The sequence below is a fragment of the Microtus oregoni genome, unplaced genomic scaffold (genome assembly GCF_018167655.1).
Source record: "Microtus oregoni isolate MIOR12 unplaced genomic scaffold, Mior012 000107F_000, whole genome shotgun sequence".
NCBI classification, from domain to species: domain Eukaryota; kingdom Metazoa; phylum Chordata; class Mammalia; order Rodentia; family Cricetidae; genus Microtus; species Microtus oregoni.
Window position 1 is genome coordinate 311,454 of NW_024544722.1, and position 27,860 is coordinate 339,313.

The 27,860-nt window shown below is 38.2% G+C and overlaps 1 protein-coding gene across 2 annotated transcripts in view; it reads right to left on the reverse strand.

Moving 5' to 3' along the window:
* Positions 1-27,583, reverse strand: part of LOC121443431 — a 75,839-nt gene extending 48,256 nt beyond the window's left edge. For both annotated transcript variants that reach the window (XM_041645187.1, XM_041645186.1), the window contains exons 1-3: positions 27,511-27,583; positions 25,094-25,199; positions 348-539 (exon numbers count right to left, since the gene is read on the reverse strand). In XM_041645187.1, the coding sequence (XP_041501121.1) occupies positions 348-539; positions 25,094-25,199; positions 27,511-27,583 (371 nt within the window). The remainder of the gene's footprint in view (positions 1-347; positions 540-25,093; positions 25,200-27,510) is intronic.
* Positions 27,584-27,860: the final 277 nt, after the last annotated feature.

A 27,860-nucleotide genomic window follows, 5' to 3' on the forward strand; every position in this document is an offset into this window, starting at 1 on the left:
ATGGACTAGCACAGCAGTGTCTGATCATTTGTTCCCACATCACCAGGGAGGAATGCATGGGGCACACAAACACTGCCTTAGTGGAAAGAAACCCTGAAATCGGACACTTTGCCAATTGCATTTGGTTTTTATTTAGAGAAGGGCTTTTAAATTTTTCTCTACCAAAATCCTAAATTAAATATGTGTATTTGGCAATGTTAATTTGACTTTGAACTGTAATATTGATAAATAGGAAAGAAAATATACACATTGCATGCATGATAAATGGCATTCATTATATCTTGATTCATTTGCTGATCGCATGAGAAACTATCTACTTTTCTCTAAAGTATTTAGAAGTCTTTTACCTGTGATGATCTTCATTCTTCTTTGGCTTTCCTTTACAGTAGTGGATAATCTGGATTACCACACCAACAATTAAAGCCAGTGTTATTCCAGGCAATGTTGCTACTAAAATCAGGTCCAAAGTGTTCCAGAGTTGTTCACATTTCTCCCCCATGTACCAATAGTCTCCCCACTGGCCTCTGAAATTTTGACATCTAGGTAGAGATAAAATAAATATCTCACACAACAGGGGAATACAATGTACTTTATATTGGTGAATCAGACATTTCATTATAGCTCAACCATGAAATTTCTCCTTAAGTTCCTTCTTAAGAAATTACATCATTCCATTTCCCCATTAGCGCAAATGTTCTAAACCTACAGGTTTGAACACATTAAGTGTAGTGTTTTAGGATTTTCTAACCAACAGCTAATGAAGATGAGGGAGTTAGCACTTGAGAACAGGGAGATGAGAAAGTTGTCTTAAGAATGCTGTCAAAACTGTATACATTTAGCTCCCTGTTCCTACCTGTGCTCTGCTTTGGCTACTCTAGCTCTATTGCTTCTGTAAAAGAGTTCTACTCCATCTAAACTGCCAGTTCTTTAAGGGCAGGCTGTGTAGTCCCTCCCCACTCACTTATTTAATACAAGTTATCAGACTGATTTGCTGTACCACATTAAATGGAAGAAGAAACATGAGAAGAGACTAGACTGCCAGAAAAATAAGCCTGCCCCCATCTTTCCCAGGACTCCTAAGTTTCTCTTTCTATTTATTTATTTATTTTTAGAAAGAAGTGACTCATTTATGAACTACATGCATTTTTATGTCTTGGTATGCAGCCAAATAACATGAACATGGCCCTCTGGTGCATAGACTGAAAACTGGCACCACATACACCCACATAAATATGTCTACAGGTTTGTGAAGACGGGAGGTTGGGGTTTTTTATGCCTCCCTAAGAGTGACTAAAGAAGGAGTTTGCTGGGGTAGTGTCTTTAGGGATTTCTTCACTGTCTCCTAAAGGACTGGCATTAGATTACCCTATTATCCAATAAAGGTAATTAGTAACTAAGTTACTTGTGGCCTTTTGCGTTGTTCCAACACATTAAATATTACTGTATGGTTGACATGAAGGAACTTATTAGATGGTTATTATAATCTTTTATAGCACTGATGATCTATGATTTTTTAAGAAAATATATTAGCCAGTTTCAAATCAGTATTAATCTACCTATAGGATGTGGCATTTAATATTTAATATTAAACGTCACACATTTAAGGAGGTCAAAGAAGAGTTTCCATATATCATATCCATCTGCATGTGTTTTTCCTAGAAAGACTTTGGTGAGAATATATTATTCTTTAACCTAGCAATGAATTACAAATGAATTATTTTATAATAATATTTCCTTCCTTCAAAACATATGGACTATGTCCTAAACATTATTTCTAATATTTGTGATATACAATTGAATGAAAAATGACCAGTATGCTCAATTAACTTACAATATAGCAGATAGAAGTAGAAAAATATAAGCAAAATTAGTAATTTTGAGAAGTGCTATGGGGTTAAGTAAAGTGGAATGGTAAGGGAAATTGATGCCAGTAATATATTCTTCAAGTGACACTGACATTTCTGGTAAAGATTCTGGTGAATGAGATTTTAAAATGTGGATTTTATTGAGTAGTTCTTGGTCAAAATATAGAATTACAATTAAATAAAAATCGTTGCTTTCACAGCATGATGAATGTATTTAATGATTTATATATTATCATCTTGAAAAGTACTAAGACAGTGGCTATTATGCTTTCATCAAAAAAGTGAGGTCATGCATATGATAATTAACGAGATTTAACCATGTCATACTGGATATATACTTGAAAATGTCATGTTTTATGTAATAAATACAGGGATTCATGTGTCAAGTAGATTAATTAATAAATGAATTTTTACAAAAAGATTTTACTCCATAATGACAATATGAAACAAAGAATTTTATATGCTACTCAAGACCACTGTGAGAATTAAGTACAAAGAAATATTTCAAATATTTAGTATAGTAACTGTTTCTGACTCTGTTCTAAAATAACATTTTATTTCTTATCCTCAACTTCATGTTGCTAAAGCTAATTTTAAGCCCTCATTTTACTTAATCTATCAGCAACATTTAATACAGCTGATCACTTTCCCTTCTTTCATCACTCTCCCTTCTTTCTGACTTCCAAAACATTATTTTACTTATGCATTTTTTTCTAGTTCATTGTTTATCTCTAAATACCTTTCTTAGTTTCTTATCTTCATCCTACCTGTTGCAAGGAGGCCACTTGTTGGTTCCTGGCTGCTCAGCCCCAAAATAATCAAACATAAACTGATTAATTAAATCACTGCTTGGTCCATTAGCTCTAGCTTCTAATTGGCTAACTCTTACACCTTAATTTAACCCATTTCTATTAATCTGTGTATCAACATGTGGCTGTGGCTTACCAGCTAAAGTTCTGTATGGCTCTGGTGGGGCTACATGGCTTCTCTCTGACTCTGCTTCCTTTCTCCTAGCATTGAGTTTACTTTTCCCCACCTACCTAAGTTTTGCCCTATCAACAGGCCAAGGCAGTTTATTTATTTATTCAACAATGGTATTCACAGAATACAGAGGGGAATCTCACATCACCCACCCACTTAAAGTGGGAGTGTTCTATCGATTACCATCAACTTTTTATATTTGTATGCCTACCTTGGAGTACTTGTGGAATCTAGGAAACTAGGAAAAAGACCATGGGGAGGAAAAATAAATATATGAAGAGAATGGAATAGTAGAACACTGGTTATGTGAAGTGTGAGATAAGGGTAATGGAAGTTTAGGTACAGAAATGGATGGGAGAGTAGGGCAAAGGAGAGGGTTGTAGATGGGATAACTAACATTAAAATGTTTGAAGAGCCAGGCATGGTGGTACATGCCTTTAATTCAGCACTTGAGAGGCAGAGATAGGCTGTTGCTGTCCGTGAATTTACAGCTAAACTGGTCTATAGAGTTAGTTTTACACCAGCCAGCAATACATAGTGAGGCCCTGACTTAAAAAATAGAATGTGGCATAGCGCCTCCCTGCCCAGCCTGCTAGGGCGCTGGGACCGAATCCGAACCGGGAGGACAAAGGGGTGGCCGGTAGCTCCTTTGTTCCCATAGCCTGCCCGCAGCGAGCAGGGTGGGCCCTTTGTTCGAGAGATAACCAAGCAGCGCGGAGTTTCGATCTGGGCACCAAGTGAAACATCATTGTGGTGAGTGAGTGCTGCGGCAGCTGGGAACATACCTCAGCCCGCCCACACTTCCTGGCCATCCTACAGGGGCTATACTGCCCAAACCGCCTCTCTCTTCCTATCCCATTCAGCTTACATCCAGATCCCCACACCCCCTGTCTCCCTCCCTCCCTCCCTCCTTTGGGGCATAGCGCCTCCCTGCCCAGCCTGCTAGGGCGCTGGGACCGAATCCGAACCGGGAGGACAAAGGGGTGGCCGGTAGCTCCTTTGTTCCCATAGCCTGCCCGCAGTGAGCGGGGTGGGCCCTTTGTTCGCGAGCTAACCAAGCAGCGCAGAGTTTCGATCTGGGCACCGAGTGAAACATCATTGTGGAGAAACATCTCTGGGGAGTGACATCACTGGGAAGGTACATCAGTGGGCAAGAAGACCTGATCCTGTAAAAGAAGATCCAAAGGGGAGTATTGGGAGGAAGAGATGGGCAGACGCCAATGCAGGAATTCTCCCAACAATCTGAAAAACAACACGAAACCACCAGAAGCCAGTGACCCCACAACAGGAGGACATGAACACCTTAATCAAGAAGAAGTAGAAAAAACTGACTTCATGAAAGTGATTGACAACCTTAAACAGCATATAAAAAACGCCCTTATAGAAATGGATGAGAAGTATAACAGAAAGTTCGAGGAATTGAGTAAATCAGTGAATGATACCCTAGGAAACCAAGGAAAAACAATCAAGCAGATAAAGGAAACAGTTCATGACTTGAAAACTGAAATGGAGGCAAAGAAGAAAACACAAACAGAGGGCCGGCTGGACATGGAAAATCTAGGTAAACGAATAGAGACTACAGAATCAAGTATAACCAGCAGAATACAAGAGATAGAAGAAAGAATCTCAGATTCTGAGGATAACATAGAGAAAATAACACTCTGATCAAAGAAAACAGAAAGTCCAACAAACTCTCATCACAAAACATTCAGGAAATATGGGACACAATAAAAAGACCAAACCTAAGAATAATTGGAGTAGAAGAAGGAGAAGAAGTGCAGCTCAACGGTACAGAAAATATACTTAATAAAATTATAGAAGAAAACTTTCCCAACCTGAAGACAGATGTACCTATGAAGGTTCAAGAAGCATACAGAACACCAAATACGCTGGATCAAAAGAAAACATCCCCTCGCCATATAATAATCAAAACACAAAATATACAGAATAAAGAAAGAATATTAAGAGCCGCAAAGGAAAAAGGCCAAGTTACTTATAAAGGTAAACCTATCAGACTTACACCTGACTTCTCTATGGAAACCATGAAAGCCAGAAGGTCCTGGATAGATGTTCTCCAAAAACTAAGAGACCACGGATGCAAGCCCAGACTACTATATCCAGCCAAACTTTCATTCACTATAAATGGAGAAAACAAAATTTTCCAGGATAAAAACAAATTTAAACAATACGTAGCCACAAATCCAGCCTTACAGAAAATAATAGAAGGAAAATCACAAACCAAGGAGTCCAACAATGACCACAATAACTCAGATATCTAGAGACTCTTCACCAGTGCAAATCAAAGAAGGAAAACACACAAACCCTACTACTAAAAAAGTGACCGGAGTTAACAACCACTGGTCATTAATATCACTTAATATCAATGGGCTCAACGCACCTATAAAAAGGCACAGGCTAAGAGATTGGATAAGAAAACAGGATCCAACATTCTGCTGTCTACAAGAAACACACCTCAACCACAAAGACAGGCACCTACTCAGAGTAAAGGGCTGGGAAAAGGCTTATCAAGCAAATGGACCTAAGAAACAAGCAGGTGTGGCCATACTAATTTCTAACAAAGTTGACTTCAAACTTAAATCAATCAGAAGAGATGGAGAGGGACATTTTATAGTCATAACAGGAACAATTCATGAGGAAGAAGTCTCAATCCTGAATATCTATGCCCCTAATATAAAAGCACCCACGTACGTAAAAGAAACATTACTAAAACTCAATGCAGCCATCAAACCACACACACTAATAGTAGGAGACTTCAACACTCCTCTCTCACCAATGGACAGGTCAATCAGACAGAAACCTAACAGAGAAATTAGAGAATTAATGGAGGTAATGAAGCAAATGGACTTAACAGACATCTATAGATTATTCCACCTAAAGAGGAAAGAATATACCTTCTTCTCTGCAGCTCATGGAACCTTCTCGAAAATTGACCACATACTTGGTAACAAAGCTAACTTACACAGTTACAAAAAAATATTAGTAACCACCTGTGTCTTATCAGATCACCATGGATTAAAGTTAGAATTCAACAACAATGCTACCCCCAGAAAGCCTACAAACTCATGGAAACTGAACAGTCAACTACTGAACCATACCTGGATTAAGGAAGAAATAAAGAAAGAAATTAAAGTCTTCCTTGAATTGAATGAAAATAAAGAAACAACATACTCGAACTTATGGGACACTATGAAAGCAGTCCTGAGAGGAAAGTTCATAGCACTAAGTGCCCACCTAAAGAAAACAGAGAAAGCACATATTGGAGACTTAACAGCCCACTTGAAAGCTCTAGAAAAAAAAGAAGCAGACTCACCTAGGAGGAGTAGAAGACTGGAAATAATCAAATTGAGGGCTGAAATCAACAAAATAGAAACACAGAAAACAATCCAAAGAATCAATGAAACAAAAAGCTGGTTCCTGGAGAAAATCAACAAGATTGATAAACCCCTATCCAAACTAATCAAACGACAGAGAGAGAACACGCAAATTAATAAGATCAGAAATGAAAAGGGGGACATAACCACAGACACAGAGGAAATTCAGAGAGTCATTAGATCTTAATACAAAAGCCTGTATGCCATAAAACTGGAAAATGTAAAAGAAATGGACGCTTTTTTAGATAAATACCATTTACCAAAACTAACCAGGACCAGGTGAACAATCTATACAGACCTGTAAGTCGCGAAGAATTAGAAGCTGTTATCAAAAACCTCCCTACCAAAAAAAGCCCAGGACCAGATGGTTTCAATGCAGAATTCTACCAGAACTTCCAAGAAGACCTAATACCTATACTCCTTAATGTATTCCACAATATAGAAACAGAAGGGTCATTACCAAGTTCCTTTTATGAAGCCACAATTACTCTGATACCAAAACCACTCAAAGACTCAACCAGGAAAGAGAACTACAGGCCAATCTCACTCATGAATATCGACGCCAAAATCCTCAACAAAATACTGGAAAATCGAATCCAAGAACACATCCGAAAAATTATCCATTATGATCAAGTAGGCTTCATTCCTGAGATGCAGGGCTGGATCAACATATGAAAATCTATCAATGTAATCCAGCATATAAATAAACTGAAAGAAAAAAACCATATGATCATTTCATTAGATGCTGAAAAAGCATTTGACAAAATTCAACATCCATTTATGTTAAAAGTCTTGGAGAGATTAGGGATACAAGGGTCATACCTAAATATAATAAAAGCTATATACAGCAAGCCGACAGCTAACATCAAATTAAACGGAGAGAAACTCAAAGCCATCCCGCTTAACTCAGGAACACGGCAAGGCTGTCCACTCTCGCCATACCTCTTCAATATAGTGCTTGAAGTTCTAGCAATAGCAATAAGACAACATAATGGGATCAAGGGGATTCGAATTGGAAAGGAAGAAGTTAAACTTTGGTTATTTGCAGATGATATGATAGTGTACATAAGCGACCCCTAAAACTCCACCAAAGAACTTATACAGCTGATAAACAGCTTTAGTAATGTGGCAGAATACAAGATCAACTCCAAAAAATCAGTCGCCCTCTTATACACAAAGGATATGGAAGCAGAGAGGGAAATCAGAGAAGCTTCACCATTCACGATAGCCACAAACAGCATAAAATATCTTGGAGTAAATCTAACCAAGGAAGTGAAAGATCTATTTGACAAGAACTTTAAGGCATTGAAGAAAGAAATTGAAGAGGTTACCAATAAATGGATGGACCTCCCTTGCTCTTGGATTGGGAGGATCAACATAGTAAAAATGGCAATTCTACCAAAGGCAATTTATAGATACAATGCAATCCCCATCAAGATCCCATCAAAATTCTTCACAGATCTGGAGAAGACAATAATCAACTTTATATGGAAAAACAAAAAACCCAGGATAGCCAAAACAATCCTATACAATAAAGGATCTTCTGGAGGCATTACCATCCGTGACTTCAAACTCTATTACAGAGCTACAGTAATGAAAACAGTGTGGTACTGGCATAAAAAACAGAGATGTCGACCAATGGAATCGTATAGAAGACCCGTATTTTATCCCACAAACCTATGAACACCTCATTTTTGATAAAGGAGCAAAAAGTACACAATGGAAGAAAGAAAGCATCTTCAACAAATGGTGCTGGCACAACTGGATGTCAACCTGTAGAAGAATGAAAATAGACCCATATCTCTCACCGTGCACAAAACTCAAGTCCAAATGGATTAAAGACCTCAATATCAGCCCTAACACACTGAACCTGATAGAAGAGAAAGTGGGAAATACCCTACAACAGATGGGCACAGGAGATCGCTTCCTATGTATAACCCCAGAAGCACAGACATTAAGGGCAACATTGAATAAATGGGACCTACTAAAACTGAGAAGCTTCTGTAAAGCAAAGGACACTGTCACTAAGACAAAAAGGCAACCTACTGACTTGGAGAAGATCTTCACCAACCCCGCAACAGACAAAGGTCTGATCTCCAAAATATATAGAGAACTCAAGAAACTAGACTTTAAAATGCTAATTAACCCAATTAAAAAATGGGGCACTGAACTGAACAGAGAATTCTCAACAGAAGAAGTTCAAATGGCCAAAAGACACTTAAGGTCATGCTCAACTTCCTTAGCAATCAGGGAAATGCAAATCAAAACAACTTTGAGATATCATCTTACACCTGTCAGAATGGCTAAAGTCAAAAACACCAAGGATAACCTTTGCTGGAAAGGCTGTGGAGGAACGGGTACCCTCATCCATTGCTGGTGGGAATGCAATCTTGTGCAACCACTGTGGAAGTCAGTGTTTCGGTTTCTCAGGAAATTCGGGATCAACTTACCCCTGGACCCAGCAATACCACTCTTGGGAATATACCCAAGAGATGCTCTATCAAATGACAAAAGCATTTGTTCAACTATGTTCATAGCAGTATTATTTGTAATAGCCAGAACCTGGAAACAACCTAGATGCCCTTCAATGGAAGAATGGATGAAGAAAGTATGGAATATATACACGCTAGAGTACTACGCTGCGGTAAAAAACAATGACTTCTCGAATTTTGCATGCAAATGGATGGAAATAGAAAACACTATCCCGAGTGAGGTATCCCAGACCCAAAAAGATGAATATGGGATGTACTCACTCATAATTGGTTTCTAGCCATAAATAAGGACCACGGAGTCTACAATAGGTGAACCTAAAGAAGCTAAGTAAGAAGGTGAACCCAAGGAAAAACATATAGTTATCCTCTTGGCTAAGGGAAGTAGACCAAATTTCCGGGGAGAAAATGGGATCTTGGGGGTGGGGTGGGATGGGGGTAAGGGGAGATGGGGAGAGAAAAGGTAGAAGGGAAGGAGGGGGACCTGGGGAAACAGGAGAATTGGGATAAAGGAAAGGTGGATAGGGGAGCACAGAACCACAATTCTTAGTTAAGGGAGCCACTTTAGGGTGGGCAAGAGACTTGACCCTAGAGGGGCTCCCTAGTGCCCAAGATGAGGTTCCCAGTTAGTTCCTTGGGCAGCTGTGGATTGGGAACCTGAAATGACCCTATCCTAGAGCAATACTGACGAATATCTTGCATATCATCATAGAATCTTCATCTGGTGATGGATAGAGATAGAGACAGAGACCCACACAGGAGCACTGGACTGAGCTCCCAAGGTCCCAAGGAGGAGCAGATGGAGGGAGAACATAAGCAAAGAATTTGGGACCACAATGCGTGCATCCACCCACTGAGACAGTGGAGCTGATCTACGGGGAGCTCACCAAGGCCAGCTGGACTGTGACCGAAAAAGCATGGGATAAAACCGGACTCTCTGAACATGGCGAACAATGAGGGCTGATGAGACACCAAGGACAATGGCACGGGGTTTTGATCCTACTTAATGTGCTGGCTTTGTGGGAGCCTAGCCAGTTTGGATGTTCACCTTCCTAGATATGGACGGAGGGGGGAGGACCTAGGACTTAACACAGGGCAGGGAACCCGGACTGCTCTGTGGACTGGAGAGGGAGGGGGAGAGGAGTGGGGGGAGGGGGAGAAGGGTGGGAGGAGGGGGAGAAGGATGGGAGGAGGGGAAGGGAAATGGGAGGCTGGGAGGAGGGGGAAACTTGTTTTTGTTTATGTTTTTTTTCTTCTTTTCGCAATAAAAAAATCGACAAAAAAATAGAATGTTTGAAAAAGCTATAAATTCTATATTTATATGTACATACTTAGACACAGAGACAATATTTATGTAAATGTTTAGTTGGAGTTACCCTAAATGGGATTATGCTCTTTCTAAAAGCCAAAGGTTGCCAAGCCAAGTGTGGAACACCTCCCCTCGGGTTGTTGGTCAAAGGTCACCCATAAATCCCTGAAAGCTATCACTATTACACTTTGCTGACAACCAGAACTTGGTGGTAAGGCTTTATTATTGAAGGAACTATATACTTTTGTCACACAACATAGAAAAATCAAGTTGATGCTGATTGGGAAGCTTCCTTGAATGGTTAGGTTTCATGGTATCAGAATGTACTATGTAAACTGCTGTGGGGGGATCATCACAAAAATAACAGGTGTGACAAGATATGCCAGTGTGTGTGCGATAGTGGCACAGATGTTATGGAGTAAATGCACCACTTTTAATTGTATTTAAGGTCTTTTCCACAGTTGAAGACACATGCTAAATACTATAAATCTGTTTGGGGAGCTGAAGGCTCCATGTTGAATCTACTATTACCATTTTTGCTAAATCAATACAGTATCAATCTGCCCTCTAAATTACTATCTCTCAACCCACAAATTTGTGTGCCTCTCACTTAGCAATTATACATCAGACAGTGGGTTATTATCTACAGTATACAAAAAACTAAAACCCAAACAATCAAGAAAACAAAATTTAAATTCGGGTACAAACTATACAAAGACTTCTCAAAAGATGAAACATAACTGACTCAAAAACACTTGAAAAAATATTCAGCATCCATAGCCATCAAGAAAATTCAAATTAAAACTACTTTGAGATTCCATCTTACCCCAGTCACAATGGCCAAGATCACTAATGAGAGTACATGCTGATAAGGATTCAAGAAGAGGGGAACATTTATTACTTCCTAGTAGAAGTGTACATTTGTGCAACCACTTTGCAAATTAGTGTGGTGGTTCCTCAAGAGGTTGGGCATCAATCTTCCTCAAGATTAACTCATGTACACATACTCAAAAGATTCTGCAGTCTATTATAGAGATATTTGTGCATCCGTGTTTGTTACTACTCAAAATAGCCAGGAATTGAAAACAGCATATTTGTCCATCAACAAATGAATAGATAGTGAAAATGTTGTACACTTACACAATGGAATATTATTCAGCTTTTAAGAAAAAAATAAGTCATGAAATTTTTAGGTAAATAAAGGAAGCTAGAAGAAAAATCATCTAGGGTGCAGTAACCCAGACCCCCAAGACAAATATTTTTTGAAATGCTTCTTAGCAATTTGCATTTCCTTTGAGAACTCTGCTCAGTTCTTTAGTCTATCTACTTTTAATTGGGTTTAATTTCTTTTTGGTGTTTAAACTTTTTATTTTCATGTACATTCTAGACACTGATCTAGCAAATGCATTCAAGGCAAAATTTTTGTTTTCTATTCAGTTGGCTAGCAATGGTCATTTCTTTGAGCCATTTATTTGACTGTGAATACAAACATGGCTGCAGATGAAGGAATAAGGAAATTGAAAAATTGAATTATAATTTGAAGGTGGCCCATGATTGTAGTCCCAGAACTCTGGAAGCCGAGATAGAAACATCACAAGCTCAAGGCTTTTCTGAGATATATAGCTAAATACTCTCTCCCAAACAAATAAATAAGATCCCCCTCTCAGTTTCTTACATAACTAAAAAGTGGTAAATGAAGAAGCTAAACATTTAAAATATAGAGGAAGGGAGGATATTATGCAAGAATTGAGCATTCAGTGGCAATTTGTGCTCAGGTCTTCACGGGCATGATAAAGTTATATTTATAGCTACAATGAAAAATAGCTGTTACAAAATGCCATTTTCCCTCTCTCTTTTTATCCTGATAGTCAGCCAGAGTACTTGTTGTGTGGGTGAAGCTATTGGGGGCCTGGGAAAGATCAAAGTGGCTAAGACAAGGTTCAACTTACCATAAGACTTGATAGGAAAAGAAGAAAATAAGAATAGAAGGAAGAAAAAATGAAATAAAGGTCAGTTAAGATAATAAGAAAGCAGATGTGTTATGATTTACTTTCTGCTGATAGCCCAAAATGCAATGTTGGTACTTTTATGGAAGGAACTTAGGTCTAAAAAACAGTTCTAAATGTTTGCTCTTCTTCCCACGGAGGAAAAACAGCTTCCACATTCCAGCACTGATGGGTGCTCTGCCTGGATTTCTCTGACTTGACATGATTAAGAGTGGGGCCATGGTTGCTTCAAATTGATGGCTGTTTGGGACTAGAGGTTTTACATGATAGTGATGAAAGCGCTCTTGTCCTTGAGAACTAGGACGGATATTCTGTAAAGGAGGACATTCCAAACTCCAGTGGGAGAATTTAAACCCAAGAAGAAGATAGGCAGTTCTGACCAGGTGGTGGTGGCTCACACTTTTAATCCCAGCGCTCAGGAGGCAGAGGCAGGCAGATCTCTGTGAGTTCAAGGCCAGTCGGGTTGTCAACAAGAGCTAGTTCCAGGACAGGCCCCCAAAGTACAGAGAAACCCTATCTTGAAAAATGAAACTGCAAACAAACAAACAAACAAAAAAGATAGCCAGGATAGCCAGTTCTGGCGTTGAGAGCAAAAGCAGTGCAGCCCCTGCTACCAGGTAGCATGAGCTTTCAGGTATTCACCTCAGATTGGAGATACATTAAAATAGAGTGTTCTGGGGTGTTATAAACTGCTCACCACATCTTCCATAGTCCTGTATTCCCAGTGAAAACTATTACTGCATCTTTGAGACTAATTTTTGACTATTGGGAATTAAGTATAGTATCTAACATTTCTTGAGTACTGGGAAAAATTCCCTCTTTTGGCTTTTTTAGCACTCCTTTGAATCAAACTTTTAACACTGAGTTATTTTCATTTAGAAAGGAAGAATGCAGGTTCATAATTGATATTAAATATTGTCATGTTCCATCATAAAGAAAAAGATACACACATGAAAGTGTGTATGTAAGTATGCATATCCTAACTAATAAAGACTATACCCTGACATAAAACATATAAGCTATTCTTTCAGAGATTATTTATATAGCTTTTTATTAATGCATTGTGAATGACTTTTCACTTACTTACACAGAAAGTTATGGGTTGCCTACTTTAGGATTCAAGGTCTTGAGCAATTTACACAATTCCTATGAGAAGTGCATTCATCAGGTAAGACCAGCTAAATTTCAGACAACATGCAACATTACACATAGACCTTCCAATTCCCAGGATACTATGAGTTTTACAGGGGAGCAGGGATTGTACTAGCCAGTGGGGTCATGACAGGGGAACCCACAGAGACAGTTGCCCTAAGCTCCCTGAAGCTCATGGATACTGAATCAACAGTCGGGGAGCCTGCATGGGATCAACCTAAACGCTCTGCCTGTGTGTGGCAGTCGTGTAACTTAGTCTCTTAGTAAGGGTTCTAACAGCTAAGCACCACCTCTCACTGGTGCTTAGCTGTTGTCTGGTAACCTGTTTCTCATGCTGAATTACCTGGACCAGAAGTTAAGGTGAGGAGCTCAGTCCTGCCTCAACTTGTTGTGCCATGCTCTGTGCAAGCCCATGGGAGATCTGTCCTTTTCTGAAAGAAGATGGAGGAGGAGTGGATTGGGAGGGGGTAGCTGGGAACAGGGAGGGTACAGGAGGACAGGAAGGAGGGGAAACTGGTTGGTATGTAAAATAAATGAAAGAAATGTCATTTTAAAAATAAATGCATTTTATCCATAAAATAAATCTATAGTATATAGTAGCTTTCACTGTTCTCAGTCTTAAATATAGTGTTTAATTCCTGAAATTATGTTTTCTTTCAAAGCATATCTAGAGACAGAAATATATTAATTTATCCTGTATCTTCATAAAATAGAAATGTGTAACAAGCATTTTGTTATTTAACTTTGTGGTGATTTAATAAAAATTTATAATAGACTCAAAAAAAAGAAGCTAAAGTTAATTGGCCAAGTAGTGTTGTAAATAATACAGTTTCTATGTGATTATTTCTGGTCTAAACTGCCAGGTGGCTGGGAAACAAACAAGCTGCCACCTCCAACACCTCTTGGTAGCCCTAGTATCTATGGTCTGAAAAAATTAAGAAGGGTTGGCCCCTTAACCAGGAAGTGCTTGATGTACAGAAGGTTGACCAGTAGGAAATTAAGCAACTGGACTGACACTATAGCACAACTCACTATTGATGTTACCCATTTTAAGAGTAAAACAAGAAAGCAGAACAGCTAATGGCCATAGTCGTATGGCCAACGTAGTATGTATGGTAGTATCACAAGGGCCTGGGCTTAGAGCACTGGTTATTGTATTAGCAGTTGGACACTGGACGGAAGTGTCACACTTTGGATGGCACAATGATATATGAAACAGTGTAACCACACTTCCAGGTTCAGAGGTCTTTAAAATGTAAGTATGGCATATTGGTACCTGTGGCACACCAACAATGCCCTGGGCATTCATTCCACATATATTGTGCCAGGGCACTCTTATATACTATATATAAATAACAGAAAACATGCTTATTAACCCAAAACATGTGGAGCTGGAGCTATGGCTCAGTAGTTAAAAGCACTTGCTTTTCTTGAAGAAGACTGGGGTTCTAATAAGGGGAAGGGATAGAAAGAAGGCTGCTTTTCCAGAGGACTCAGATTGAATTTCCAGCACCTACATGTCAGCTCACAACTGTCTATAACTCCAGTTCCAGGGATTCTGTTGCCTCACACAAACATGTATGCAGGAAAAACATTAATGCAAATAAAAATAAATAACTCCTCTACAATAAAGGATAAATAAATAAAACCTCCTCCCCTTACATCCTCCCTTCTCCCCCTACCCCCATAGTCCCTATTTTCTCAGATCTTGTCTATTTCCCATTCCCAGGGAGATCTATATATGTTTTTCTTATGGTTCTCCTTGTTAATTAGCTTCTTTGGGGTCATGGAATATAGGCTCATTATCCTTTGCTTTACAGCTTATATTCACTTATGAGTGAGTACATACCATGCTCATCTTTCTGGGTCTGGGTTACCTCATTCAATATGTTTTAATCTAGATCCATCCATTTGCCTTCAAATTTCAAGATGTATTCCATTGTGTAAATGTACCACATTTTCTTTATCCATTCTTTGTTTGAAGGGCATCAAGGTTGCTATCAGATTCTGGCTATTATGAAAAATGCTACTATGAACATAGTTGAACACATGTCCTTGTGGTATGATTGAGCATCCTTTGGGTATATACCCAAAAGTGGTATTGCTGGGTCTTGAGGTAGATTGTTTCCTTATTTTTTGAGAAATCATCATACTGATTTCCAAAGCAGCTGTACGGGCTTGCATTACCACCAGCAATGTAGGAGTGTTTTTTTTTTTTTCCCACATCCTCTCCAGCATAAGCTATCATCAGTTTTTTTTTGATCTTGGCCATTATGACAGGAGTAAGATAGACTCTCAGTTGTTTTGATTTGTACTTCTCTGATGGCTAAAAATGTTGAGCATTTCATTCAGTATCTTTCAGCTCTTTGAGATTTGTCTGTTGAGAGTTGTCCGTTTAGATCTGTAACCTTCTTTTATTGGATTATTTGTTCTTTTCATGACCAATTTCTTGAGTTCTTTGTATATTTTGGAGATCAATCAATCCTCTGTCCCATGTGGGGTTAGTGAAGATATTTTCCCATTCTGTAGGCTGCCGTTTTGTCTTGTTGGCCATGTCCTTTGCTTTACAGAAGATTCTCAGTTTCAGGAGGTCCCATTTATTAATTGTTTCTCTCAGTGTCTGCTCTACCAGGGTTATATTTCAGAAGTGGTCTCTTGTATCAATGTGTTCAAGTGTACTTCCCACTTTCACTTCTATGGGGTTTAGTGTGGTTGGTTTAATGTTGTGGTCTTTGACCCATTTGGACTTGAGTTTTGTGGATGGTGATATATATGGATCTATTTTTCATTCTTCAACATGTTGACATCCAGTTATGCCAGCACCAATTGTTGAATATGCTTTCTTTTATCCATTTTATATTTTTTTGCTTCTTTGTCAAAAAATAAGGTATTCATAGGTGTATGAATTGTTATCCAGGTCTTTGATTCAGTTCCTTTGTTCCTTCTGTCTGTTTTTTTTTTTTATGCCAATACCAGGCTGTTTTCAATACTGTAGGTCTGGAGTAGAATTTGAAGTCAGGGATTGCGATGCCTCCAGAAATTCCCTTATTGTTCAAAATTGTTTTGACTATCCTGCTTTTTTTGTCGTTGTTTTTCCATATGAAGTTGAGTATTGTTCTCTCAAGGTTTGGGAAGAATTTTCCAGAAATTTTGATGGGCATTTCAATGAGTCTGTAGATTGCTTTTGGTAAGAGTACCATGTTTACTATGTTAATTCTTCCTACCCAAGAGCAAGGGAGATCTTTCCACTTTCTGATGTATTTTTCATTTTTTTTTCTTTAACGATTTAAAGTTCTTTCATACAGTTCTTTTACTTGTTTGGATAGAGTTACCCAAAGATATTGGATACTATTTGTGGCTATTGTAAAGGATGATGTTCCTCTGATTTCTTTCTTGGCTGATTTATCATCCATGTACAGGAGGGCTACTGAGTTTTTTGAGTTAATCTTGTTTCCTGCTACATTACTGAAGGTGTTTATGAGTTGTAGGAGCTCCCTGATAGAACTTTTTGGGGTCACTTATGAATACTACCATATCATCAGCAGATAGTGAGAGTTTGACTTCTTTTCCAATTTGTATCTGCTTGATCTCTTTCTGTTGTCTTATTGCTCTAGCTAGAAATTCAAGTACTATATTGATTGGATATGGAGTGAGTGAACAACCTTCTCTTGTTCTTGATTTCTGTGAAATTGCTGTGAGTTTCTCTGTATTTAGTTTGATGTTGGCTGTTGTCTTGCTATATATTGCCTTTATTATGTTTAGATATGTTCCTTGTATTCCTGATCTCTACAAGACTTTTTATCATGAAGGGTTGTTGAATTTTGTTGAAGGCTTTCTAAGCATCTAATGAGATGATCATGGTTTTTTTTTTCTTGCATTTTGTTGATATGGTGAATTACATTGACAGATATTCATATGTTGAACCATCTATGCATCTCTGGGATGATGCCTATTTAGTCATGGTGGATGATTTTTCTGATGTGTTTTTACATTTGATTTGCCAGTATTTTATTGAGTATTTTTGCATTGGCATTCATGAGTGATATTGCTCCATAATTCTCTATGTTAGTAGTGTTTTTGTGTGGTTTGGCTCTCAGGGTGACTGTAGCCTCATAAAAAGAGTTTGGCAATGTTTCTTCTGTTTCTCTTGTGTGAAACAATTTATTTGAGGATTATTGGTGTTAATTCTTTTTTAACAATCTTGTAGAATTCTGCACTGAAAAAATCTGGTCCTTTTTTCATTTCTTCTTCTTCTTCTTCTTCTTCTTCTTCTTCTTCTTCTTCTTCTTCTTCTTCTTCTTCTTCTTCTTCCTTCTTCCTGCTTCCTGCTTCTGCTTCTGCTTCTGCTTCTGCTTCTGCTTCTGCTTCTGCTTCTGCTTCTGCTTCTGCTTCTGCTTCTGCTTCTTCTTCTTCTTCTTCTTCTTCTTCTTCTTCTTCTTCTTCTTCTTCTTCTTCTTCTTCTTCCTTAGCAGTTATAATTCTATTTAATTTGCTTATCTGGTCTTGATTTTATTTTGGTAAGTGATATCTATCCAGGAAATTTTCCATTTCCTTTATATTTTCCAATTCTGTGGAATGCAGGTTTTTGAAATGTGACCTAATGATTCTTTGGATTTCCTCCATGCCTGTTGTTATGTCCCCCTTTTCATTTCTGATTTTGCTAATTTGAATGTTCTCTCTGCCTTTTGGTTAGTTTGGATAAAGGTTTGTCTATTTTGTTAATTTTCTTGAAGAACCAACTCTTTGTCTCATTGATTCTTTGTACTATTTTCTTTATTTCTATTTTGTTGATTTCAGCTCTCAATTTGATTGCTTCCTATCATCTAGTCATCCTGGGAGACTTTGTTTCTTTTCATTCTAGAGCTTTCGAGTGTTCTGTATTCTGTTAACTTGCTAGTGTGGGATTTTTCAAGCTTTTTTATGTAGGCATTTAGCACTATGAAATTTTCTCTTAACACTACTTTTATTGTGTCCCATAAGTTTCAGTATGTTGTGTAGTCATTTTTGTTGAATTTTAGAAAGTCTTTAATTTCTTTATTTCTTTCTTGACCCATTGATGATTCAGGTGGGAATTGTTCAATTTCCATGTATTTGTGGGCTTTCTGAAATTACTGTTACTATTGAATTCTAACTTTAAGCCATGATGATCTGAGAAGATACATAGTCATTCCTTTTTTTGGTATCTGTTGAGGTTTACTTTGTTATTGAATATGTGGTTATTTTTGAGAAGGTTTCATGAAGTGCTGAGAAGAAGGTATGTTTTTTATATTTGGATGAAATGTTCTATGGATGTCTGTTAAATCCATTTGATTAATAATATCTGTTAGTTCCTTTATTACTCTGTTAATTTTCTGCCTGACAGACCTGTCCAGTGGTGAGAGTGGGGTGTTGAAGTCTCCCACTATCAATGTGTGGGGTTTACTGTATGATTCAAGTTTTAGAAGTGTTTTTGACATATGAGGGTGGCCTTGTATTTGGGGCATTGGTGTTCAGTATTGATATTTTCTCTTGATGGATTTTTTTCCAGTGACAAATATCAAATGTCCTTCTTTGTCTCTTTTGATTTATTGTGAAGCCTATTTTGTTATATATTAGGATAGCTACACCAGCTTGTTGTTTAGGTCCACTAATTGGAAAATTGTTTTCCAACCCTTTACACTGAGGTGATGTCTGTTGTTGAAGTTGACGTGTGTTTCTTGTATGCAACAGGATGGATTGTGTTTTCACATCCAATCTGTTAGCCTGTGTCTTTTTATAGGTGAGTTGGGTCCATTTATATTAAGGGATATTAATGATCAGTGATTGTTAGTCCCTGTTATTTTAGTTCTTCTTTTTGGTGATGTTATTGTGAGTTCATTTCTCATTTTTGCTATTTGCTGCTGTGAGATCATCTATTATCTGTGTTTTTTGAGGGTATAGCTGACTTCCTTGGGTTAGAGTTTTCCCTGTAGTACTTTGTGTAGGATTGGATTTGTGATTTAAACCTTTTTCTGTCATAGAATATCTTGTTTTCTTCATCTATGGTGGTTGAAAGTTTTGTAGGGCATAGTACTCTGGGCTGGCATTCGAGGTCTCTTAATGTCTCCATAATGTTTTACCAGGACCTTCTGGCTTTCATCGTTTCCATTGAAGAGTCAAGTGTAATTCTGGTAGGTCTGCCTTTTTATGTTACTTGTCCTTTTCCTTTGCAGCTCTTATTCTTTCTTTATTTTATATGCTTAGTGTTTTGATTATTATGTGGCAAAGGGACTTTTTTTGATCCAGTCAATTTTGTATTCTGTAAGTTTCTTGTGCTTTCATAGGTATATCCTTATTTGGGTTGGGAAAGTTTTCTTTTATGATTTTGTTGAATATAATTTCTGTGCCTTTGAGTTCTTCTCTTCTTCTATCCCTATTATTCTTAGGTTTGGTCTATTCGTGGTGTCCCAAATTTTCTGAATATTTTGTGTTAAGCTTTTGTTAGATTTAACTTTTTTTGACCAATGAATCTAATTCCTCTATTATATCTTCAATACCTGAGATTCTCTCTTCCATCTCTTGTATTCTACTGTTTATGCTTGCATTTGTGATTCCTGATCACTTACCCCTATTTTCCGTTTTCAGAATTACCTTGGTTTGTGTTTTCTCTATTGTCTCTATTTCAGTTTTAAAATTTTAAATTGTTCTTTCTCCTGTTTGATTTGATTGCTTTTTCTTGGTTTTCTTTAATATATTTTTTTATTTCCTCCAATTTTTTGTTTTTCTTTTCCTCTACTTTGATAGAATTTTTCATTTCTTCTTTAAGGTCCTCACACTTTTTTCTAAAGTCATTTTTAGGTAGTTTTCTTCTGTTTCATCTGGGTTGTGGTGATCAAGTCTTGCTCTTGTAGAGCCACTAGTTTTTGGTGGGTGCTGTGATTTTCTTTGGGTTGTTGAGTGTGTTCTTACCTTGTTGTCTGCCCATTTTACCTCCAATTGGTGTAGTTGGGACTGTGCCTCTGATGATGTATCCTCCATATGCTAGTGAATCCAAGGTTTAGAAGGTCGCTCCTCATGATGGAGTTGGGGCCATAATTCTAGTCATGCTCTAGGTCACTCATTGTTCCCAGATATCACTTGGTGCTCCCACAGATGTTGGTCAGGCCTGCCTTAGTTTGAAAATGGCAATTCTGCCAACAGGAATCATCAGAATGAGACTCATTTTAAAATATTTTTTTTTAAATTATAAAATTGCTTATACATGTTTAATGTATTACATTCACTTCTCACTCCTTGGGTATAACATTATAATATGTTATTTATTATCACTTTAATTTAAAAAAATATTTGAAAGGTAATAATAACAAGGCATAAGAGACCAGAAATATAAAATGGTGGGGGAAGTCATGGAAGGAGTCGGAAGAAGAGAGAGAGGGAAAGGATACCATTATATTGTGATTTTTTTTTTTTTTAAAAAAAGGTTATTATTTCCTCTCCCCCCTTGCTCCTAACACCTTCAGGTAGTGATGGCCAATCTTTTACCCAGACCCTTTTACCAGCTGCAACACTTGTCATAATGGGCCCAACAGGGAAGCACAGTGAAGCTGACCCTGTTGACCAGGACATAGGTTAGATGATCTGGGAATGTGAGCACAGGAGACCTGGCCCCACCCCTCATCTGCCATATGGTAGCATGGGTCCGGGAGAGATGTTTTCCCCCACCCATTAATGCCTGAGGTATGGTCTTGAGTCAGAAGTGTATGAGAGCTACTCCTGCCCACCACCAGCTACAACCCTTGAGAGAGCAGATCCTGCACCTTCCCTGGGTACCACAATAGAGCCAATCCTGTTGGTAGAGATGTGGGTGAGCCAGCTCCATACTTGTGAGCATGAGATGTGGAAACCCAAAAATGTGAGCCTATTTCCATTCTGACAGATGGTCAGAATATGTAGGTATATTTCTGCTCCTTCTTTTATAATATGAGGTTAGCTGGGGAGTGGCTGCCTTCAGGATACTTGGTCTAGGGTAGTTTCACTGCCTAAACAACAGAATGCTAATGACTTGATGCCTCAAAGTGTTAAAGCAAATAACTGTTTGAATTGTCCTTTGTATCATGTTAAAGAAGTCTTTTGTTGCCTTCTTCCTCTTTTTGGGGTATAAAAGTATATGGAAAATTAAAAGTGGACAATTTCAGAATTCACTGGAATGCCCTCTTTGTATTATTCTATGGTTTCTGTTTTATTATTTTTCATGCGCCTTTGTATTCTTTATTAACATTTCTAAATCCCCATGCCTCTACCCTGGCAAGATGTATTTTTGTTGAAGTTTGTCCCCCACAATGGGAGAGCTGTCCCTATTACTCATCTGTCATTTAGTGGCATGGGCAGAGGAGAGATATCCTCATACCTATCAATCCCTGAAGCAGGTGAGAGAACTGGCATTGAGGTCATAAGAGAAGGAGAGCTGGTCCTGCTCCCTCAACAGTTGTAACACTCTGGAGAGTGGCTCCTATTCCACACATTGGCAACATAGTAGAGCTGACCCTGAAGGTGTAGGTTTGGAAGATCTGACCCTAGGGACATGAAAGGATGAGAACTGGCCCAACTCCATGCTTATTATTGCTAGGTGGGAACTCGCCAGGACAATGCAGTAGAGCTCACACTGGTGGTGAGGACAAGGGAGAACTGGCATGCTGACCAACCATGTAACTACCCAGGCCCAAAACCAGGGTTATGTGTTGGACCATTGCAACATCTACCCAATCTGTGATCTTCTGGAGCATATGAAAGGACCAGGCCTGCAGTCCTTAACCTTCAGGATTTCCACAACACAAGGAAACAACAGGATAACCAAAAGGAATTCCAGTGAAGGCCCAGTATCAATAGTGTAGCAGAAAACAGAGACCTCAAATCAGACCAAAGAGTGCAATAAGCACTTGCAAATAAAGATTGTCAGGAGCCATTTCAGGCTTCTCCTTTCTCACAGGGCCTTGAAGTAAAAACCTTGAGACAGAAAACTTAAAGTTAACCAAAACATTACGTGCTAACCTTGGAGACTCAAGCTCTGGAAAACACCACAGAGTGTCTTCATTGCTTGCTGCTTATCACTAACAGCAGGTGTTCTAGCCACTGACCTTGCAACTGCCCAGCTTAGCTGCTTAGCTGCCCGAGCTGCCAAATCCCTTCCCCCTTCCCCCCTCTCCCTTTCCCCATCCCCAGTTCCCCCTGCCCTAGTTCCTCACTGAGGAGTATTTAAGACAAAAACTTGCTTCAATAAACGGAGACTTTGATAAGAGAATTTTGCTTGATCTCCGTTTCTCTCTTGCGCCCATGTTCTTTCAGGTAGTGCCCCTTCAGACCCTGGAATAACTGGACCTGCTGGGTGGGTACAAAAGATAGATGGATAAAAGGGCTTACTCTGAAATTCAATGTCTCACACCACAGCTTCCATGATGAGACTGTTTTTTCCTTCTCTTTCTTCCTTCTCTTAAATTTTATTTTATTTCATTTTATTTTATTTTGGGGACTGGGGGAGGTTCAAGGACAAAGGGTGGATACAGGGTGGATATGAAGGACAGGGAAATGAATGAGATGGAGACACATTGATGGAGGAAGGTCATTGGTTAAAAAAAATAAAGAAACTGCTTGGCTGGCCCTCATAGGTTAAAACATAGGTGGGTGGAGTAAACAGAACAGAATGCTGGGAGGAAGAGGAAGTGAGCTCAGACTCAACAGCTCTCCTCTCGGGAGCAGACGCCTCAGAGAGACAGCCATGCTCCGCTACTGGGCAGACACATGCGATGAAGCTCTGACCCAGGATGGACGTAGGCTAGAATCTTCCTGGTAAGCGCACCTTGGGGTGCTACACACCTGATTGGAAATGGGCTAGTCCAGGTGTGAGAGTTAGCCAAGAGGAGGCTAGATAGAAATGGGCCAAGCAGTGTTTAAAAGAATACAGTGTCCGTGTAATTATTTCGGGGCATAAGCTAGCCAGGCAGCCGGGGTGCTGGGGATGCAGCCCCGCCGCTCCTATTACTACAGAAATTTAAACACTAACCCAGCCAAAAACTTTGACCTACAATCTGTCCTGCCTGCAAAATATGCTATGGCAATTTTGGCACAAAACTTGTGGGTCTAGACAATCAATATATGATTGGACTTAAGGCATAATCCATGAGAAGGAAACCACACATGATACTGCTTAGGTAATCAGGAACCAGAGATTTCATATTCCAGAGGCCTAGCATAAAACCAAATACTACTAGTCTAAAAAAGTATCAATACAATGACTCCTAGTGATATTCTGCTATACTCATAAACCAGTGCCTTATCTTCTCATTATCAGAGAGGCTTACTTTTGCAGCAGGAACAAATACAAAAAAATCACAGCCAGATACTACACAGAGAGATCTTGGAACAAGCATCTCTAAATGAGATAACTCCATCAAATCATTCTCCTTTCAGCTCAGGGAATCCCAGGGAAGAGAAAACGGAAAGAGCCAGGGGTGATGGAGGATACCAGGAAAACAAGGCTCTCTGTAACAACTAAGCAAGGCTCACCTGAAGTTATATAGACCGAAGCAGCAGCACAGGGCTTTCATGGGTCTGCACCAAGTCCTATGCATACATGCTATTACTTTTAGCTTAATATTTTTATGGGACTCCTGTGAGAATGGCGAGCTGATCTCTGACTCTTGCACTTGCCCTTGGGACTCTTCTCCTCCTATTGGGTTGCCATGTCCACCTTTGATATGATAGATTTTACTTAATCTTATTAAATTTGATTTTGTCGTATTTTGTTTTCTCTGAAGCCATTTCTTTTCTAATAAGAGACAGAAAAGGGGTGGATCAAGAAGAGATGGGCAGTGGGGAGTAACTAGGAGGAGTAGAGGGAGGGAAACCTTAATCAGAATATATTGTATGAGAAAAGGGTCTATGTTGAATAAAAAGGGGGGAAAGTAAAACTTTTGGTTTTGTTGTTTCTGTTATTGAGATATGACTTTTGCTATTTTGTAGCACACCCTGGAATGCATGTGACTAAGCAATTCCCACTGCCCCTGCCTCCAGAATAGCTGAGAATACATGCACATGCAACCAGGGACGAATTCAGTGCCTTACTGTTTAAAATCATTTTTAATTGTCTTCAGTGATTCCAGTATTTTACTAGATAAACACTCCCATTCAATGATTGATTCATTTAATAAACCCTTATAAAGAGGAGATAAAATAGTACACACACAGAAATGCAAGTACAGTCATTTGGGATGTCTAGAACATTTCTGCACTTTTCTAAATGCAAAATTTTTCAAAACTCAGATCCCTTGCCTATACATGGCGATGTTATTCACTTTCATTATTGAGTCCTCCCTGGGTATCCTCTGTATCAGTCAATGAGGCAAGCCTTCTTATTCATATACTATCTTTTCTTCCAATCACTCTCATTTTTATGATTAGAAAAATAGAAAATCTGTTTGAATTTATTTTAAAATAAAATTTATGACCCAACATACTTTTATGCTTTCAAAACTGGAAAAAAGAAAGACTGTCATGTTATAGAATATCTATATCATATGCTGATTAGGAAACAAAAGACCTTTATTCATTACTAAATAAAATGATACACACCTAATTTTTCTTTTTAGAGTTATAAATTTTTCTTTTTAGAGTTTACTAAGAATATATGTGTATATATTCTTATATTATATATAATATATAATCTAGCTGCAAAAGACTATATGCAGAAAACAAATCTGAATGGTATTAATCTCATAAAGTCAAAGGAAAGCATCTAGGAAGAAGACCACAACCATTGTCCCATATGCATAGGATTACATGATCATATTCAAGTATTACATGATTGCATATACCAAACAAATAAAAACAGACAAAATTACTTACAATCTGCTCTGTTTCCTTTTCCTACAGCATAAATACTACTTACTTGCAGAAAGGCTTTTCATCTTTGCATGCACAGGCAATGTCATTGGGGCAGAAATTTGTTGTGTTTCCTAGACAATTACCAAAGTCTGTCACAGATGTACAGTTGGCTGTAAACAGGAAAATTTGAAAACCATCTCAACAATAGAAAAACATGTTTCAAATGTACATACTACACATGTGCCAAGTTCTGAATGTTAAGATAATTGTTCGTGTGGGAGGGAGCAAGAGAAAACAGACATAGGAGGGAAAATGATGAAATTATATTTTCATTAAAAGTAAAAAGAATTTAAAAATGAAAATAGGTTCATGCTACTTTAAGATTTCCAAACATTATATTGATAAAGATTAGGCCTCAAAATTCAAGATGAATATCCAAATATCTTTTCTTTATACTATTTTATACTGGTTATTTTGAAAATAAGACTTTATAAAGTCAATCCATAATATTATGGGAAAAAGGTTATCTAATGCTATTTCATACTAAATTTGAGTATATTTTTCTGTAAAAGAAACAAAAATATCCTATCCAAAGTCTGAGGCAGCGTACAACTGGCATGTTTAACCTCAATTTATTCCTATTGTCCTGGAAAAATAACTGCATTTTCTTTCCTTCAAAAAGACACTGGTAGATTAAAGAAGCCATTGGGTGTCTCTCTCACTATTTTTCCTGTTCTTGGGACTCTTTTCCTTCTGTTGGTTTGCCTTGTCCTGCCTTGGTGTGAAGACTTTTGCCTTGTCTCCTTGTATCTTGTTTTGTTGTGTTTGGCTGTTGTTTCTTGGAAGCCTGCTCTTTTCTGAAGGGAAACAGAGGAGGAGAGGATGGAGCTAGAGGGGAGGTGGGGGAATGGGAGGAATGGACAGAGGGGACACTGTGGTAAGGATGTGTTGTATGAAAGAAGAATCTATTTCCAGTAATATTATTTTTACAAAGCATCCGACTAGTAAGCCTCTGAGAGTAGCAAGCATTTCAGCCCCAACACATAATGATTTTTCAAGGCCTCCCTAGAGATGTATTCTGTCAAAAATATGGCTGCAGTAATGCATTCCCAATGATAACTGAGAAAAACGCTAGAATGTCCGAAAACAAGTGAAGAAGACTTGCTAAGAATCATAGGACCCATAAAGCATAAAAATATTTAATTTTTTGTTATTTTCTTTTTTCTTTTTCATTTATTTTACACCCCAACCACAGTTTCCCCTCCCTCCTCTCCTCTCCTTTCCCTCACCTCTCTTTTACCTTCTCCCCTTCCCCCCATCCACTCCTCTTCAGTCACCAGAAATGTTAAGGCCTCCCAGGAGTCAACACAGTGGGGGACACCAATTTAAGGCAGGACCCTCAGTTACTGGATGTAGATTTTATGATGAGAATTAGGGTAATTGCCAATCTGATTACAAGGGAAGACCAGCTCAGGCACCCTCTCCACTGTTGCTAGGTATCTTAGCTGGGGCCATCCTTGAAGCACAAAAATCTTAACCCCCCCCCCCCCACCAAATGGCAAATTATTTTCATCCTCCACCAGCACAGACACAAAAACAAACTGTTTATAGAGTGAGATTTCATAATTGTCTGAATCATAGTATTTGTTTGGTATAGGAGATGGTAGATAATAAAGATTAGATCTGTAGCACCCAGAAGGAAACTAAACTTTTACTGATTTTACTATTTAAATATATTACTCAAAGGAACAAAAGAGAAACACCACAACATATAATGGAATTTGTAAGAAAAAAACAAAAATACAGTACAGTACTTTAAAAGTTTGATTCTAGTTTTTAAATATGAAAGCAACTTCATCTGACCAAAATGTTCCCTCTAATTGCACATTAGAGAAATCCCCACCACAATTGCTAGGCCAAATATTGCTGCTTAGGGGAAATTTAAGCTACATCTGTTTTTATCAGGCAATGTTTAGAAAAAAAATATAGTTCTTGGGTTGACAACAATTTTAGGTTTTATTTTATAGACACATATGATTATATCATCTACTTCTTCAACCACAATTTTATGACAACCCATGTGAATTGATTATAACAAATAAATTATAACTTAATACATTTCAGTTTGAATGTTTTCTGAAAAACAGGTTACAACTATCACACATTCAGAGAAACAAATTGGTTAAGTAGCCTAAATCAACTTCCAGCATCCACTCAAGTAAAATTTTTACTTATTTTACCATAGAATTTTCACATTTTATGTTTACCTAAAGGATCAGAAATGAACACATTGGCTTCAGAAGAAAAAAATCTTTCAGAAAATAAACACCTCTAATAAAGGAGATATGTCCAGAAATTGAAAATTTTTAATAGCAGAACTTTGGTTAGAATGCCGGTTAATTCCTTAGACTTGGACACTGAAACCTAATTAATTCATTATGTTATCAACCTATAGAAATTAAACAAGTGAAAATTTCTTACGTTGAGTGCAGTGTACCATCAAAAAACAGCAGATGAACAGCATTCGAGTCAGTACAATTGTGCAATCTGCCATTGTGGGAGAAAAGCAGAACCCTTAGCAGTCTTAGCAACTGAACTTAGGTCTCCTGCAATTATGTTTTCCAGCTGATAAACAGAGAGTGTGGGTGCCTTATATAGGAGACACCTGAAGATGGATTTTGAACTTTTTCCTTCTTGCCTGGGTAAATTGCTAATTAACTTAGTATTGTAGACTTATTTGTTCCTTGTCCCTGTTTGTTCCTGCTTCTAAAAATAGAAGTGATTTTTCTATGAATTGCACGCTGCTTGTGTTTATCCTCAAATCTATGTTA